The 15,435-nt window shown below is 46.9% G+C and overlaps 1 protein-coding gene across 1 annotated transcript; it reads left to right on the plus strand.

Annotated features, from left to right (window-relative positions):
- Nucleotides 1-543: 543 nt before the first annotated feature.
- Nucleotides 544-14,800, plus strand: si:ch211-267e7.3 (ADAMTS-like protein 2). Its single transcript, XM_029643320.2, has 18 exons — nucleotides 544-792; nucleotides 3,309-3,490; nucleotides 5,601-5,676; nucleotides 6,345-6,447; nucleotides 7,191-7,336; nucleotides 7,639-7,762; nucleotides 7,916-7,996; nucleotides 8,268-8,443; nucleotides 8,572-9,031; nucleotides 9,305-9,662; nucleotides 9,942-10,048; nucleotides 10,381-10,507; nucleotides 10,831-11,044; nucleotides 11,591-11,746; nucleotides 12,133-12,303; nucleotides 12,748-12,924; nucleotides 13,218-13,362; nucleotides 13,446-14,800. Exons 1-18 carry the CDS (start codon nucleotides 694-696, stop codon nucleotides 13,565-13,567), a joined length of 3,024 nt encoding a protein of 1,007 aa, XP_029499180.2. The 5' UTR covers nucleotides 544-693; the 3' UTR covers nucleotides 13,568-14,800.
- Nucleotides 14,801-15,435: the final 635 nt, after the last annotated feature.

A 15,435-nucleotide genomic window follows, 5' to 3' on the forward strand; every position in this document is an offset into this window, starting at 1 on the left:
CGTTAAATTTGTTAATCAATTACAAATTACATGACCCTCCCCTGGACTACATTTTAAAATACTAAAACCTCTCCCTGACTGAAATTGAAAAATCATGACCCTCCCCCATTTTCCTCCGGGTAACAATTGTGTAAATTTCGGTCACTCCCTTATGCATAAGGGGACATGAGATGTGAGTTCAACTACCCTACTACCTCCCCATTCTGTTACATCATAACACCATAGGTCTTTCCCCTTTTTATACTATCAATAGTTGTTTCTCTACACCCTATAAATATAGGCAAATCGATGTGAAAATGTTCTCTCTTGTTTATGGTGCCAAAACACTCTCTCTTGTTTATGGTCCCAAAACTCTCTCTCTCTCTGGCTCTTTCACGCACGCACGCACGCACAGACACACACACACACACACACACACACACACAGGAGAACTATCCCACTACCCCTGGTGGAGGTAGTCACTATTGAAAGAGCCAGAAGTGGGTTTCAGATTTAGGGTACAAGGTTCTGCAAGTCTACAACGTCAATCAAAGCCTGCTTGACCAACCCCCTTTTCCCTTCGGGCCAGCAGGTTGTAAAGCCATTAAAGAAAGCATCAAGGATTTTCTTCCCAATAGACCTCTTAGTGCGAGCCTCCCTTTCAAGCTGTGGTTAAGGTTGGGGGGGCGAGGTCTCCTTGTTCCTAAATGAACCATGTACTGTTTTTGGAGCGCAAGATTCGGTATTATTCTTATTCACAGCGCTGTCTTCATATTCGGAACTTTTGAGAGAGCATCCACCAGCAACATTAAGGTAAATCGCATACTTTTCATTCAAAAATTGTTTAAAAAAATAAAATCTTATCCATAAAGGCGTGCGCTTCAAACATCCTTGTTCTCAACGCAAATTGTCTGCTCGTGTATGCCGGTATTTGTGTGAAAGCATTCAAATGGCAAGAGATTACGCTGTTTTCTGGAATAGCCTTCTAACCCATGCTTGCCTGCAACAATTTCAATCCATTCGGTACTGTGGGCTATTAGTGAAGTCTAGGTTTTGCGCCTTCTTTTCCGCTATCCGTTTCATGCCGAACTCATTTTCTAGACTCTTTATGCTTTAAGATCAAAGCCCCAGCTGGAGCCTTTATTTCTGCCTGCCTGGCATTTCCCGAAGCTGTTGAAGTAGCTGCACATTATTAGAGAGCTTCGTGGTCCACTGGACTAAAACTAATGAGGCAGGGACGGAAGACGAGGAAGGATACGGTACTGGATTGTACTTCAGTTCAAATTGAAGGGAGGTCATCTGGAGGCATGGGATATTACAAGAGGATCCCATGGGCTAACAAAGTAGCCGCGGCTCGTTTACCACTAACCAACATCAGGGAACTATGTTATAATACAGTTTATGAAAAAAAAAGTTACGGGAACATTTTACAGACAAGCTTCAAACCGTCTACATACGTGAAAACAGCATTTTTCAACGATATGGTTTTCCATTTTCAAGGGTTCATGTCCATTATTGATGTATGCATAACAACCCAGGCTCTTGAATCATCCACATGGCATCCACCTGACCGGTGCCCGGTCGCGGCAGCAGCTGACCCGCTTAACTCCAGTAACATTGTAATACAACTGTCCCATTAACAATTAGCCCCCCCCCCCCCCTCTCACCGGACGCCGTTCGCCGCAGCCTCCAAAAGTATACTAATTTGTACTTCCCGGGAGGTCCATTGTTTGAGAGCCTGGAGCATTAAAACGTTTAAAAAAGTAAATAGTCTATTTAGATTCCTAGATATCCAGAGGGCATTCAGAAAAACACATGGGGCTTGCACATTCTTGTTTGGACAAGCATCTAGTCCCCCTAGTTGAGTTACAGACCTATCAGTCTTTTCGGATTTTTGCTCATGTTTTGTGATTTGAGCAATTATTATTATTTTTTTTTCATTACCAGTTCTTGTTTTCAAATTTGTGGTGATGTAAAATGAGCGTGTTGTGAAATCTATATGACTGTCATATAGACTATAGACCAGCAAAATATGCAAACACAAGTCTTCCCAAAATTATAAAACTAAAATTACAAGGCAAACTAAAAATACAAACAAAAAATGTCTGCAAATCATTCAAAATGTGCAGATGAATATAGGTTCTATAAACAGAGTTTCTACTCTTGAGAGCTATTGAGTGTGAAACATTAATCATTGGGAAGAAATCCTAGGCCCTAGAACAGTGTGGCCAGCCATGGCAGTGTCTGTGTGCTGTTAATGCACTCTAATGGTCAGGTTTAGAGGGCTACGATTAACCTGAAGTCTAGACAACAGGAGTCAGCTTCAGTTACTCACAGACAGTCACTGGCCCTTTCATCTAGCACTCGTTTTTAGCAGCCCTCAATCCTCCCTCTGTCTCCATTCCCCCTCCCTCCTTCCTTCTCTTCCTCCTCCTCCCTCCAGTCTCTCATCCACCTCTCTAACTCATCAAAAGCACAGTAATGCTCTTAAAAGTCTTGGCCTGTCTCTACCTCTGTAAAGAAAAGATATTCATAGCCAACCACCAGCTCTGTTTTGAATTTTAGTCTCTTTCTCTCTCTCTCCCCCCTCGCCTCTCTCTCTCTCCTTCCCCCTCTCTCTCCCTCCTAAATGGATTACAGGTTTTGGTTAGGTTTCTGCTTTCTGTATTACCCCTGCATCTTTCACCACTTGGAATAAACTCTGAATGTCTATAGGTTTTAATGCATACCCCAGGAGGTAGTGGCAGCCTTTTTGGACTCTGCTCCAGTCAGTGTATCCAAACACGTGTTAACAGGTTTGTCCGGTGGAAAGTGTACCAGAGCACCATAAGTGGTCGCAATGTGTTCACCGAATGGTTTAGGGAAACACTCCCCAGTGTGTGCTTATTCATGGAGGGAGGACACACTTCAGGAACAGAGAGAAGCATAGCAAAGTCAATCATGTTACTGCGTTGCTTGCTGCCCTTCCTCCTACACACAGACGGAACACTTACAATGGGAATCTTGTGCGAAGGCCACCTAAAGTGATTTTCGGTCTTTTCGTTTTCCGTACCCGCTCGGGGTTTAATGGAACAGTCCGGCCAGCTGCTGCTGCCAACTGCAGTCTGCACAGCAACCCTACTGTTAGAGCTACAGGGCTTTTCCCGACACATATAGGAAACAACACAACTGTCCCTTATGCCTTCCTTATGGGGAGAGAGAAGAAGAGACAAAACGGTTCTGGACAACCTAAACCACATCGAGACGGACATACACACGCAGCAAGCACCCGCGCGCGCACACATGTGCATACAGTGTAATACACATGTAAAATACTCTGTCTCTGCCAGGACAGTAGTGACGGGAGGGAGGAGGTCCAGCGGCAGAGCCGGCACAGCCAGAGGTACCAGATCCGGGGACAGCAGCCCGACGAGGTGGCCCAGTGGTGGGGAGAGTGGAGCAGCTGGTCCACCTGCTCCAGGACCTGTGGAGGAGGGGTGCGCTCTCAAGAACGACACTGTCTGCAGCAGAGGTAAAGATACACCATCACTGACCTGACGAAGATCCACTCTTGGGTTGAAACGTTGCCTAACAAAAAGGTATGTGCCGGCGCAATCGTGTGCGGGGCCGTACATTATCTCTACAACCAGTTTTTCCTGGTCAGAAAATAAAGGCAAAACTTGGGAACCTAACTAACCAGCACTTCTCTGAAGCTGCCACTGCCTGCTATGGTCTTTAGGCAGTAGAGAGCCAACCCAATGCTAGAATTAACTAGGCCAGTGGGACCAAGGAGTCAGGCTGCTAATCATTATGGCTACTCAAATTGGTTGAAAAAAAGTTTAGAAAAGTAGCGTGCCAACTCATTAATGTTGTTTGTGGAATACTCTCCTGGAGGAAAATTTAGACCCAACACTTACATTTGTTTTTGAGTTATAACACACTGTATGAGATTTCTGTAAGAGTGACAATATTTCCCACAACATGCTAGCTATGATGACAGCTACCAAAATGAACTCCAATTCAATTCTACCATACTCCAAAGGCTCATTCAGGAAGCCTGGAAATTGAGGTTCAACCATCACAGAGTCAACCAATCAAGACTTATAAAACGCTTCCTGTTTCCTGCTGTCACAAACTGTTATGACACTCTTTACACCATTACACTTATGACAGCCTAATGTAGGCATTACAACACACACTTACTTCCAAGTGTTCCGGAAATGTCTCCCAGCAGTGGTCTGACCAGGACTGACAGGCTGCAGTGCTGCTAACACACAAACACACACACACACACAGACACACACACACAGTTTGACCCTGAACTGAACCCACTTCTCATACTGGGGGGTGTCAGTCCTCATCAGCGGGTTTGACTCCAGAGTTCATTTAAATGCCTGGTAATTGGGGGCTCAATGACCTCCGGTCTGAAGTGTCTATGTTCAATCCTGCCTGACTGCCCCTGCTGTTGGTGTGTGTGTGACATAACACGTACTATAACATATAACATGTATATGTGTTTTGTTTGTGGAGTGATCAAGGAATAATGCTGATGGATTTGTTTGAGAACTGGGCTTGTTAAATGGAAGGTGGATTGGGGTTTTCATTAACTTGACAGTTATGTGGATTAACAGTTTCTAGGGAGACAAATACAAAACGTCATATTTCCTTATGGCTTAGATGTAAAGTATAGGTTTTGACCCCACCAGTTTTCCTTTGAAAGAATAGGAGGTCGAGAAAGAGAGAGAGAAAGAGAGAGGGAACTAAATAAAGAGAGAGAGAAAGAGAGAGGGAACGAGACGTGCCCCCCCGACAAATAACCTCCGGGGCACCCTCTTGCGGTCCGAGGAATGTCCTGTGGAATGAACATCAATCCCGCCGGTCAGCGGTTCCACATGACACGGGCCAGTCTGGCCAGAGTGACAGCCATATTTATAAAAGGGCTTTTAGTCAGGCGCTGGGCCATTTAGGGGGAGATTCCTCCCCAGATAAGCACCAGGGTTTGACTTTGAGCTGTTCCACCTGGCGCCCATTAACACTCCCCCTGTGTGGTGTGGGGGTTTGGGGAGGGTGAAGGGGGGTGGGGAGAGAGAGAGAGAAAGAGGGAGATGTGAGTAAAGAGAGAGAGAGAGAGAGGGTGGGGGGTGGGTGGGTGAATGAAGACAAAGAGAGAGACAGGGAGAGAGGGAAAGAGAACAAGGGAACGAAAGAGGGGAGATGGAAAGGGTGTGTTAGAGAGAGAGAGAGAAGAGGAGACCCACATCTGGAGGGGAGGAGTGGAAGGAGTGTTGGGGAAAGCTCTGAAAAAGCCTGGGAACGTTCAACATCTGGAGTCTAGGTGGGGCTCAGACTGTGAGAGCTAGATGTGTCTATCTCATGTTAGAAAAGTAGGCTAAACATGAAGGGCTGACTCCTTAAAGAGATTACCACAGTGGAGATACTAGAGTAACTCACCTTTTTCTTCCATGTACCTAATGTATAACTTGAGCTTATCGTGAACCTTTGAGGCCACTTCCACTTTACAAATCTTAAGGAGTGCACTGTAAGACCCTTAATAACAAGGTTCAAACTAAGGTATCTTTATTGTAATATCACATTGCGTCTGCTCATGCCAGATAAGTATGTTTAAAACCCTTTCTCTCCAGACTCACTGCCACACAGAACATCAACAGCTCCTTCTGTGTCGGATCTCCGAAGCAGTATCAGCTATGTCCATTTCAGGTATGCTTTTACACCAAAACCATGAATTGAATTTTCTCCTCTCATTTTGGGAGTATCAACTGAGTCTCAACAACAGTTTTTGCTAGGCATCCATTAGCTTATGCACCATTGCCCTAACCAATTTCTAATGAATTACGTTTACATTGATTCAGCACCCTTTGGAAAGGGGCAATCTGCAGTTGCTATATACTTTTTGGACTATACTAATAGATTCCTGAAGAATATACAGGTAGCTTATAACTTCCAGATGAGCTAAGTTTAACTGTCGTAACCTATCGTAACCCAAAATATATGCTTATTTTACTCCAATGTTTGGAAACATTATACATGTAATCAAACTCTCTATAGCCTCCAAATATGCTCAAAACTGTCATTTTGATATCTTGGATGGTCAGTCCTTGCATCAATAGCTCAGTCTACTGTATGCATTTAAGATTGTTTACATTTCTCCAGGCCCATCCCTCAGCTTTTTACCTAAACAGAGGCAGGGTGACCCGTTGTAATTGTTTTCAACTGCGGACTGCCCTGTTAATGGGGAATATGACCCTTTAGACTGAAGATGTTTCAGTGTCACGGTCCAAAAACATGCCTTGCCTACTCTACTTCCATTTGTTTCTGAGACTTGGTTTACTCTTGTCTCATCCTGCTGTTCTCGTCTTTCTCCCCAGCCCTGTGTCAGTACCAGTGTTAGCTTCAAGCAGCAGCAGTGCTCCCAGTTCAACGCCAAAGCCTTCGGCAGGAGACACTACGAGTGGGTGCCCCTCTATCCAGGTAAGCAATGAATTAGTCATAGGTGGTTTTCGTTCTCTAAAACGCTATTTTGCTCAGTCCCAATTATCTCTCCTTCCTATAGACGTGTGCGGTTGTTCACCTTCACTGATTCGAAAAGGAAATGACTGGTATAAGAAATATGGTGAAGACTCCCACTAGCCCATGCCTCCACCAATCCTATGCTTTTAGATTTCTGGGAAGTAATGAACATGTGCATGCTTCAGGAGATAGAAGCTGTTACTGGGATGCACCTTCTATTTCTCCCCCTCTCGCTCTCCTTCTATTTCTCCCCCTCTCGCTCTCTCAAGCTTTTGCCTAGTTGCATTCATTTGATGTTCATTTTTTTCTCTCTCTCATGATTACTCCTTCATTTGTCTCTTTGTCTTTCATTCTTTTGTCTGCCTCGCTTGGCTGTTGCCTGCCAGAATCAGGGAACAAGTACCTTTCCATAGAACGTCTTGCATCATGCTTTAAGGCCCCAGTCCAAGGCTTATGTCATCTTTAAACTCAGACTATTATGTCTCGGTTTCTGGGTAAATGACATATAGACATGACAAATTAAAAACATTCTCATTCATATCTAATCGCATTTGAGTGAATTTCTCAATCCCTTTCTAATCAAATCTCCGTTCTAGACGATAACCTCGGGGACTGGCTTTTGTAGCTAGTGTCAAAACAGCCTTAACGAACTTAAGAGTATCTGAACATTTCTTTAAGTTGTTCTCGGTCACTTCCTGTCCCAGATGACTACATCAGTATCTCCAACAAGCCGTGTGACCTACAGTGCACCAGCACCACAGGGGAGAGGCAGCTGCTGGTCCCGGCCCACGACGGAACCTACTGCCGGGACGGCATCTACCAGGGCGTCTGCATCGAGGGCCAGTGTCAGGTGCGCCACAGGGATCGCTATTAGGACCATACACTTTTTTCCCTTGATCAACCGCTTGAGTCTCCTTTGGTTCAAAGCATCTGCCAAGCAATGTCAATCAATGCCCTTTGGACCTAGGTCTGTAATGAGTTGTTGCCAGGAGATTTTTTAAAACCTGATTAGACACTTGAGTCTCGTTTGGTTCAAAGCATCTGCCAAACAATATACCTAGTTTTTCCTGGTCAGGTCACAGGGTTAGGAAAAGGATCCCAAACTCATGAGGACTTTCTTCTCTTCTCTCCCCTGGCTGCCCTGTACTACAGACGGTGGGTTGTGACGGGAAGCTTTACTCCAGTAAAACGGTAGATATGTGCGGTGTGTGTGGCGGGAATGGCAGCTCCTGCTACAGAGTGTCTGGATCTCACCGGAAAGGGAGCACACAGTTAGGTATATCTTAAGTAGTACCAAGAGGTTATACAGCATATCCTACCTTTTTAAGTGCCCTTCTAAGCATCTATAAAATCAAAGAGCCCTAACCTCCATGTCACTCCATGGCACAACTAAAGTGGGTGATCTTGTTTTTTTCCCCCTTTGAATCAGGTTATGTGTTTATCACCAACATTCCTGTTGGTGCCACCGACATCCAGATCATTGAGAGACGGAAAACCGAAAATATACTGGGTAAGATTCAGATCATGTTGTATTGAATTGTATTGGGATACAGTAACTAGAAATTTTGAAACTTAACAAGCGGAACATGTTTTGGAGCAGAACAACCTTCATAGTTACTAGAATTAAGAAATATGAGCTGTTGTTGATTTCCGTGCGATTACCATAGGCCCTATCCAATCAAAACTTGTGTCTGGGTTCGTGGAATAAATCTAAAACAAAATGAATTTAGCGAGAAAGTTGTTACAGCTGTTGTCCATAAGATCATATTGCTTTCCTCCAGCCCTATCCGATGAAGCAGGACACTTCTTTTTCAATGGGAACACAATTATCGACAATCCCCGTAACTTCCGTGTTGCTGGCACAGTCTTCAAGTACAGGAGACCCGCTAACCTCTTATCAGATGGATTTGAGTACATCATCGCCCAAGGACCCACTGACCAGGGGCTAAACGTCATGGTAGGTATTTAGGTATGTACTGTCTGTAGGTAACTAGGGCATGTTTTCCAGTGATTCCTCAAATAGACAATTGACATGTTGGCTTTGTTGTAGTGTGATTGAAAGGCCTCTTACCCTTTTTATACAAGTACTACAACCTGAACGGAAAGATGCCCCACATCACATACGAGTACACCGTACCTCGCACCCCAGAAGCCCGCACAACAACCCCAGTAGCCTCGCCTCCAGAGGAGGTCCAGATACGAGCACTGTCCGTTGTCGAACCAGCGGTCCCAGAACCATGGCCCCCGGTGGCCAAAGAAAAAATGGCCAACGCCACTGAACTCTCCTTCAATGACAATGAGATTGAGGCCAGCGAGGACTATGGGAAGCTGGGAAACCACAGTGGTGTTCGGGTCCCGGACAACCCCCCGGAGGTCGACCATGACCTGGATCATGACCATGAAGGTCTTGTGTGGGAACTACAGGCTCCTCTCAACCTCAGTCAACCACCAGCCATGCTGGTGTTCAGACCGGCCAGTGAGATCCACCACAACAACCTGGAGAATAAGCTAGGAGACCAGGGACATCCTGCACCTGCTAACTACAGTGAGTCTTGAGTATGAAGTTGATATCTGGGCTGTGTATCCACTTGACTATTTTACAGAGAGTTTTGACTTTCAAATGTACATGCATTGTCGTATCTGTAACGAACAAGGACATTGGGCGGTAGTCTGTCACTTTTAGTTGGGAAGTTTCTTCGAAGTATATTATTGCGGGATATCAGCAAACAGTTTTGATGCCCTTTTGTGATGGGAATGTTCTGTAGAAATTTTAATGAGATTTGAAATCATTTCTATGTATTTTACAATATTTTACAAGGGACAGACTCAAACTTGATCGATGGCGACTCTCCTGGTCCCAACGGCACCCACCAACCTTCCAAGCCCCTCCACAGGAGCCTGTTCCTGGACCTGGTCTCTGAGCCAGGAGGCCTCAGACAACCCTGCCAGGATGGCTCCAACCTCTGCCCTCTCCTGGAACTCAACACCAGCTCCTCCCTGGACAACAGCCTGGCCCAGCTGGAGATCTACCCAGGCAGCCTCAACCTCCACGAGGCCACAGCTGAGGACAACGCCCCCTATGGACTCCTTTTCGAACCAGAGCCCAACGGGACAGAGAGTTCCAACCTCGTCAACCTCCACCAGGTAGAGCCGGTACAGGCCCCCGACACAGAGAGGTGAGCGGCCTTAGTGGAGGGGTGGGGGGGTGAGGAGGGTCTGCCGCATTATATGCACTTTAGTTTGATGTTATTTGTTGGCCCTTTGCCTTTGTCATATTGAATAACCATGACATGCTTTCCCCCCGATGGTACCTACCTTTATATTAAGTAGATACATTGCTAGGTTCAATTTGGTTCAATTCAGACATTCAATCACCTTTCTCCCTCTCCCTCGATCTCTTCCTCCCGTTCTCCGGGTTTTGTCCTTCTTCCTCCCTCTCTCCCAATGCGTTCCAGCAGCAATGAGTTTGAGGTGGGATTGCTTGACCGTGACATCAGCCTTGCTGACATGTACAGATGGAAGGTATCTGCGTATGCACCCTGCAGTTCAACATGTACCACAGGTGCAGCTACCAGCCACACCACACACACACAGTGTACACAGACACACACACACACACACACACACATACACCCCCCACATTGTACACACACTGTATACACATATTCTCACACACGTTACACAAACATAGACACGCACCCGTACTGGCAAATCACTTAGTGTCTCTTCTCTCCACGTTGATCATACCTCTCACTAAATATACTTTAGTCTCATTAACCAACTTAACGTAAAGGATACATGTTCACTGGGATGTTTTGTTTAACCCTGACTGTTCAACAGCGGTGTGAGTTTCGGTATTATATTGGTCATGGTAGTCTACGTTTCCTTGCCCAGGTATCAGTACGTCCTACGCCCTGTGTGTCCGGTATGACGGCTCTGAGGTGGACGAGACTTACTGTGACGCTGTGACCAGACCTGAACCCACACACGAGTTCTGCACCGGGAAGGAGTGTCCACCAAGGTTAGATATCCCATATGATCAGTTCCACTGCCACATCAGGTTGGGGTCCTCGTGGACCAGTAAATAGCATTCTGCATTGTCTTCCGTTGGCTAGGACCTGATGGTTTCAGAATAATGACTGGGTTTTGCAGCTCCTTTGAATCAATGTGCCTGTTGGCATTCAGTCTGCCATTCCCTTCACACAAATAAGAAACTTTTCTCCAGTACAATTGCGACCGACTGGAGGTCGAACCTGGTTGCCCTGCATGCCATAAGATTGCGTTAGCCGGCGGAGCTAAAGCCTTATACTAACCGTTTGTACTTGGGCTGACTGGGTCTTCTAGGTGGGAGACCAGTCGGTGGAGTGAGTGTTCGAGGACGTGCGGCGAGGGTTACCAGTTCCGTACGGTGCGCTGCTGGAAGATGATGGCGCCAGGCTTCGACAGCTCCGTGTATGACGAGCTGTGTGTGGCTGCAGAGCTGCAGAAACCAATGGCACGCAAGGCCTGCAAGAGCAAAGGCTGTGGCCCACAGTGGGAAGTCTCTGACTGGTCTGAGGTGTGTGTGTGTGTTTTTTTAATTTTTTATTGTGTATCCGACAAGGAATCTTTAAGATAGAAATAGATCTTCAAATATGTGTTCTGGGTAACAGTAGGAACTATATGAAGTTGTATAATGTTAGCTATCATACTTCATCGCTGGATCACGGACAGCAGGTAGCCTAGTGGTTAGAGGGGCGGCAGGGTAGTCTAGTGGTTAGAGGGGCGGCAGGTAGCCTAGTGGTTAGAAGGGCAGCAGTTAGCCTAGCGGTTAGAGCGTTGGGCCAGTAACTGAAAGGTTGCAAGATCAAATCCCCGAGCTGACCAGGTAAAAATCTGTCGTTCTGCCTCTGAACAAGGCAGTTAACCCACTGTTCCTAGACCAGTTAACCCACTGTTCCTAGGCCAGTTAACCCACTGTTCCTAGGCTGTCATTGTAAGTAAGAATTTGTTTTTAACCGACTTGCCCTAGTTAAATAAAAATCACTCCGGAGTGAAGGATCATTAATAGTGAGTGTTCTCTGAGCATTGATGGAGGGCGGTGTGATCGTTTCTTCTTTTCCAGTGTTCCGCTCGTTGTGGGGGACGTGGTTTGAGGAGTCGGGAGGTGCGCTGCTCCATGGAGACGCGCCTGTGTAACGAATCCTCGCGGCCACTCAGTGAGAAGGAGTGCGAGGGACCGCCCTGTGACCGCAGGTGGACCGTTTCGGACTGGGGCCCTGTGAGTTAAACACCCTCAGCTGCACGAAGGTCTTAGCCTAGGCACAGCTAACACCCAGGGGTTTTCCCCAGGGGTATTCACGTGGTCAGGAAGAAACTCCTTTACCTGTACAGGTTCATCAACTACTCTCAGATCGTCATGTTCTTGGGCCTTGGGAGCAACGATATGGGCCGATAAAGAATCTTGACATTGTACTTTGATGATATATCATTGATAGGAAATCACAGCTCCTCTTGATCTTGAATACGCTCTCCCTCCTTGTCCCTTTGTTTCCCTCCCTTTATTTCCCTGTCATCGCGTATTGTCTCTCTCATACGTCTTCTTACTCTTCCTTACTGTCCCTCCCTCCCTCATCCCCCCCCCCGGCTGTCTGTGTACTCTCTAAGTGTTCAGGGGCCTGTGGCGAGGGCAGGATGACGCGCTACGTGGCGTGCAAGAACAGCAACGGCAACGTGATCTCTGACGGCCAGTGCGACCTGGACCTCAAGCCCCTGGCCGTGTACCCCTGTGGGGACAAGAACTGCCCGGCGCACTGGGTAGAGCAGGAGTGGGAACAGGCGAGTGTGTGCTGTAGCTTTATGGGGAAGGAAGACTTGCCTAGCAGGGCGGTCACAACAGCCTCCCAGTGCAAGTCAGATCTTTCATTTGAGAGTTCACCGCGAGTTCAGCTTCAGCCACTTCTATTTCCATTCCGTTTCATTCAATACGCTTGACAAACATTGTCGTAGCCGCGTTAAACAAACATTGTCATGGGAATAACGCAACAAACAAGTCCAGGCCTTACAAGCAAGGACAAAACTTAATTTAAAAAAAAAAGATGTGAAAAAAAATGCATGCGGGACTACGGATGACTACGGATGTTTTGGGCGTAACATTCTTCCTTTCTTACCTGCATGTACCACTGTCTGAAATGCGTGATCCACAAAGGAACTACATGTAAAGATGACAGAGAAGCTGTGGCTGTAACAATCTTCCTCTCCTCTCTCCCTCTGTACCACCAGTGTAACACCACCTGTGGGCGGGGGGTGAAAACGCGGCAGGTGGTGTGTTCCGGCCTGGAGGACGGCGTGTTCAAGGAGTTCCACGGGCAGACGTGTGACTCCGCCCTCAAACCCGAGGAGAGCTCCGCCTGCTTTGAGAGGCCCTGCTCCAAGTGGTTCACCACTTCCTGGTCTCAGGTACATGTCATTAGAGCAATCCAACCACTGTCACTGTTACTCACTTACTTTAGGACCATCAATGACTCCTATCCATCGCACTCTGTCTAGGGCAGTCTCCTCTAGCTCATTCCACTGTTATTTAGACAATTCTATCAGTATAGTTTAGTAGTAGATGTGAAAGACTCACTGCAGGGTTTGTGTGATTCTCTCACTCTCTCCCTTCTCCAAGCACAACACAACATGTGGACGCTTGTCACTTTTTGTTCCTGTGTGTGAGTAATGTCATTGCCTTTCTTCTCCTCCCATCACAGTGCAGTAAGACATGTGGCAGCGGGGTGCACGTTCGGGAGGTGAAGTGCTACCAGGGGGAGGAGCTAGGACACAGCTGTGATTCTGCCCTCAAACCTGAGGCCGGGCAGACGTGTGAGGTGCAGGCCTGTCCCACAGAGGCCCCAGGTAGGAAGAACGCTGTCTGTCTGCCTAACTGTCTGTCTGTCAAAATGGCCACTGTAATATTGTCCCCCCTCTTCTCTCCCCAGTTGAAGAGGTGTGTCAGGACAAGGCTACGGCCAACTGTGCCCTGGTGCTGAAGGTGAAGCTGTGTACACACTGGTACTACAGGAAGGCCTGCTGCCAGTCCTGTAAGGGCAAGGCCCCGTAAGGGCCAGGGGCCACAGGCCAGGGGCTCGCACTCACAATGGCCCCCCACAGAATGTGAAGACAGTCCCCATACAGGACACCTTGCACTGTGCCCTGGACTCTTTTCCTTTAGATTGTACACTTGTCCTATAGCCTGGTTCCAGAAGTTATATGGCCTGTAGCCAACTCGGACTTGTTTTCATGCCAAAGCTACGGGTAACTGCCAAAATAATGGAAACGCCAACATAAAGTGTCTTAATAGGGCGTTGGGCCACCACGAGCTGCCAGAACAGCTTCAATGCACCTTAGCATAGATTCTACAAGTGTCTGGAACTCTATTAGAGGGATGTGACACCATTCTTCCATGAGAAATTCCATAATTTGGTGTTTTTTTGATGGTGGTGGAAAACGCTGTCTCAGGCGGCGCTCAAGAATCTCCCATAAGTGTTCAAATGGGTTGAGATCTGGTGACTGAGACGGCCATGGCATATGTTTTACATCGTTTTCATGCTCATCAAACCATTCAGTGACCACTTGTGCCCTGTGGATGGGGGCATTGTCATCCACTCCCATCTGGGTAGAAATTATTCACCATAGGTTGAAGGTTATCACCATAGGTTGGCGTTTACCTTGCCCTCTAAGGGGTTGAGTGGACATAAACCATGCCAGGAAAATGTACCCTACACCACAACGGAGCCTCCAGAACCCTCATTTACTCAAGTGTTTCCGTTATTTTGGGAGTTACCTGTACACGTTTGGAATGATAAGAAACGAACGTTGCAGAGAGGGGTTCCCTAAAGCACATACAGATGAGACCAGGCTAGAATTGTCCCCCAATCTCTCCTTCCTCCTTAACCACCTCCAGAACCTCATGCCTATCTTCTCCCCTAACCCAAGACCTTCCACCCCCTCCACCTCTCTACCCCCTTTTGCCCCAAGCCCAAAACCCTGGGAGCCAGACCAACTCCCACCAAAGGTGCTATAATACCCTGGGCGTCGGGCGCAAACCGCTCAGTAACCGCTCAGTAACACTACGACCCCCCCAAAGGCAGCTCCTGTTACGTGACTGTATATCGAGCTGGATCCACAGCTCCACGGTCAGGAGAGACCAACCGGTCCGACCGTCCAACCGTGGCTCGACCACTCAGTGCACGGTCTCTCCACCTCTTCTGCTGTAATTGTTCTAAATGTGTACTGTATGTCTCCAGCTGTTTTAGGATGATCGAAAATAAAAGCCAAGCTCTTTTGGAAGTTCCACGGTTGTTTTTTTGGGAGTTTACACCGCTTTACCAGGCTTCTATAGTACATTCCCTTGGACTTTTCCACAACACTTATAGAGCATAGTAAGAGAACATAATGGTTAGAGGTAATACAATAAACGTTGGTGGCCACAGAAGAACTACGGTATCTGGAAAGACGTTCATGAAATAATCGCTTCAGATGATTGCATCGTTCAGGCTTTCAAGCACAGACTGAAATGTTAAGGCTTTACAACTTAGACAACCCTGTCCTTTTTTTCATGACGGTTGAGTTGGAGATCCGGGAAACATAAAAAAAATAAAACAAGGGTGACCACTCGCTTTGGCAAATAGACGGGATTAGTGTTTCATGATGTCATGCGTAATCTGAGCGCATTTCAACCCCACTTTGACGTTGTTAGCAAGTGGGGGGCAAGAGTTTAGCAATGGCCTGCTTTTGTCCGTTCAGTGTGAAGTTAACCCCTTCACTTCCTCTTTTTTTTATTCCGCCACCTGAATTTCATCATTTGACTTGAAAAGAGGTAATACTCGGATGTCTAAAGTCTCCCCCCTCGCTCTTTTACTACCATCGTCATTGAAACTCACTCAACAGTTTCGGTATAGCACTTGGATACAGCACCCGCTGTATGAC

This window comes from Oncorhynchus nerka, linkage group LG9b, assembly GCF_034236695.1.
Source record: "Oncorhynchus nerka isolate Pitt River linkage group LG9b, Oner_Uvic_2.0, whole genome shotgun sequence".
NCBI lineage: Eukaryota > Metazoa > Chordata > Actinopteri > Salmoniformes > Salmonidae > Oncorhynchus > Oncorhynchus nerka.

Bases quoted from the DNA above. Each gene is read 5' to 3' on its own strand.
- si:ch211-267e7.3 (XM_029643320.2), top strand. From the start codon at position 694: ATGTACTGTTTTTGGAGCGCAAGATTCGGTATTATTCTTATTCACAGC. The intron at 3,491-5,600 runs GTAAAGATACAC...CTTTCTCTCCAG, and splicing joins CGACACTGTCTGCAGCAGAG to ACTCACTGCCACACAGAACA. The intron at 11,747-12,132 runs GTGAGTTAAACA...GTACTCTCTAAG, and splicing joins CCGTTTCGGACTGGGGCCCT to TGTTCAGGGGCCTGTGGCGA.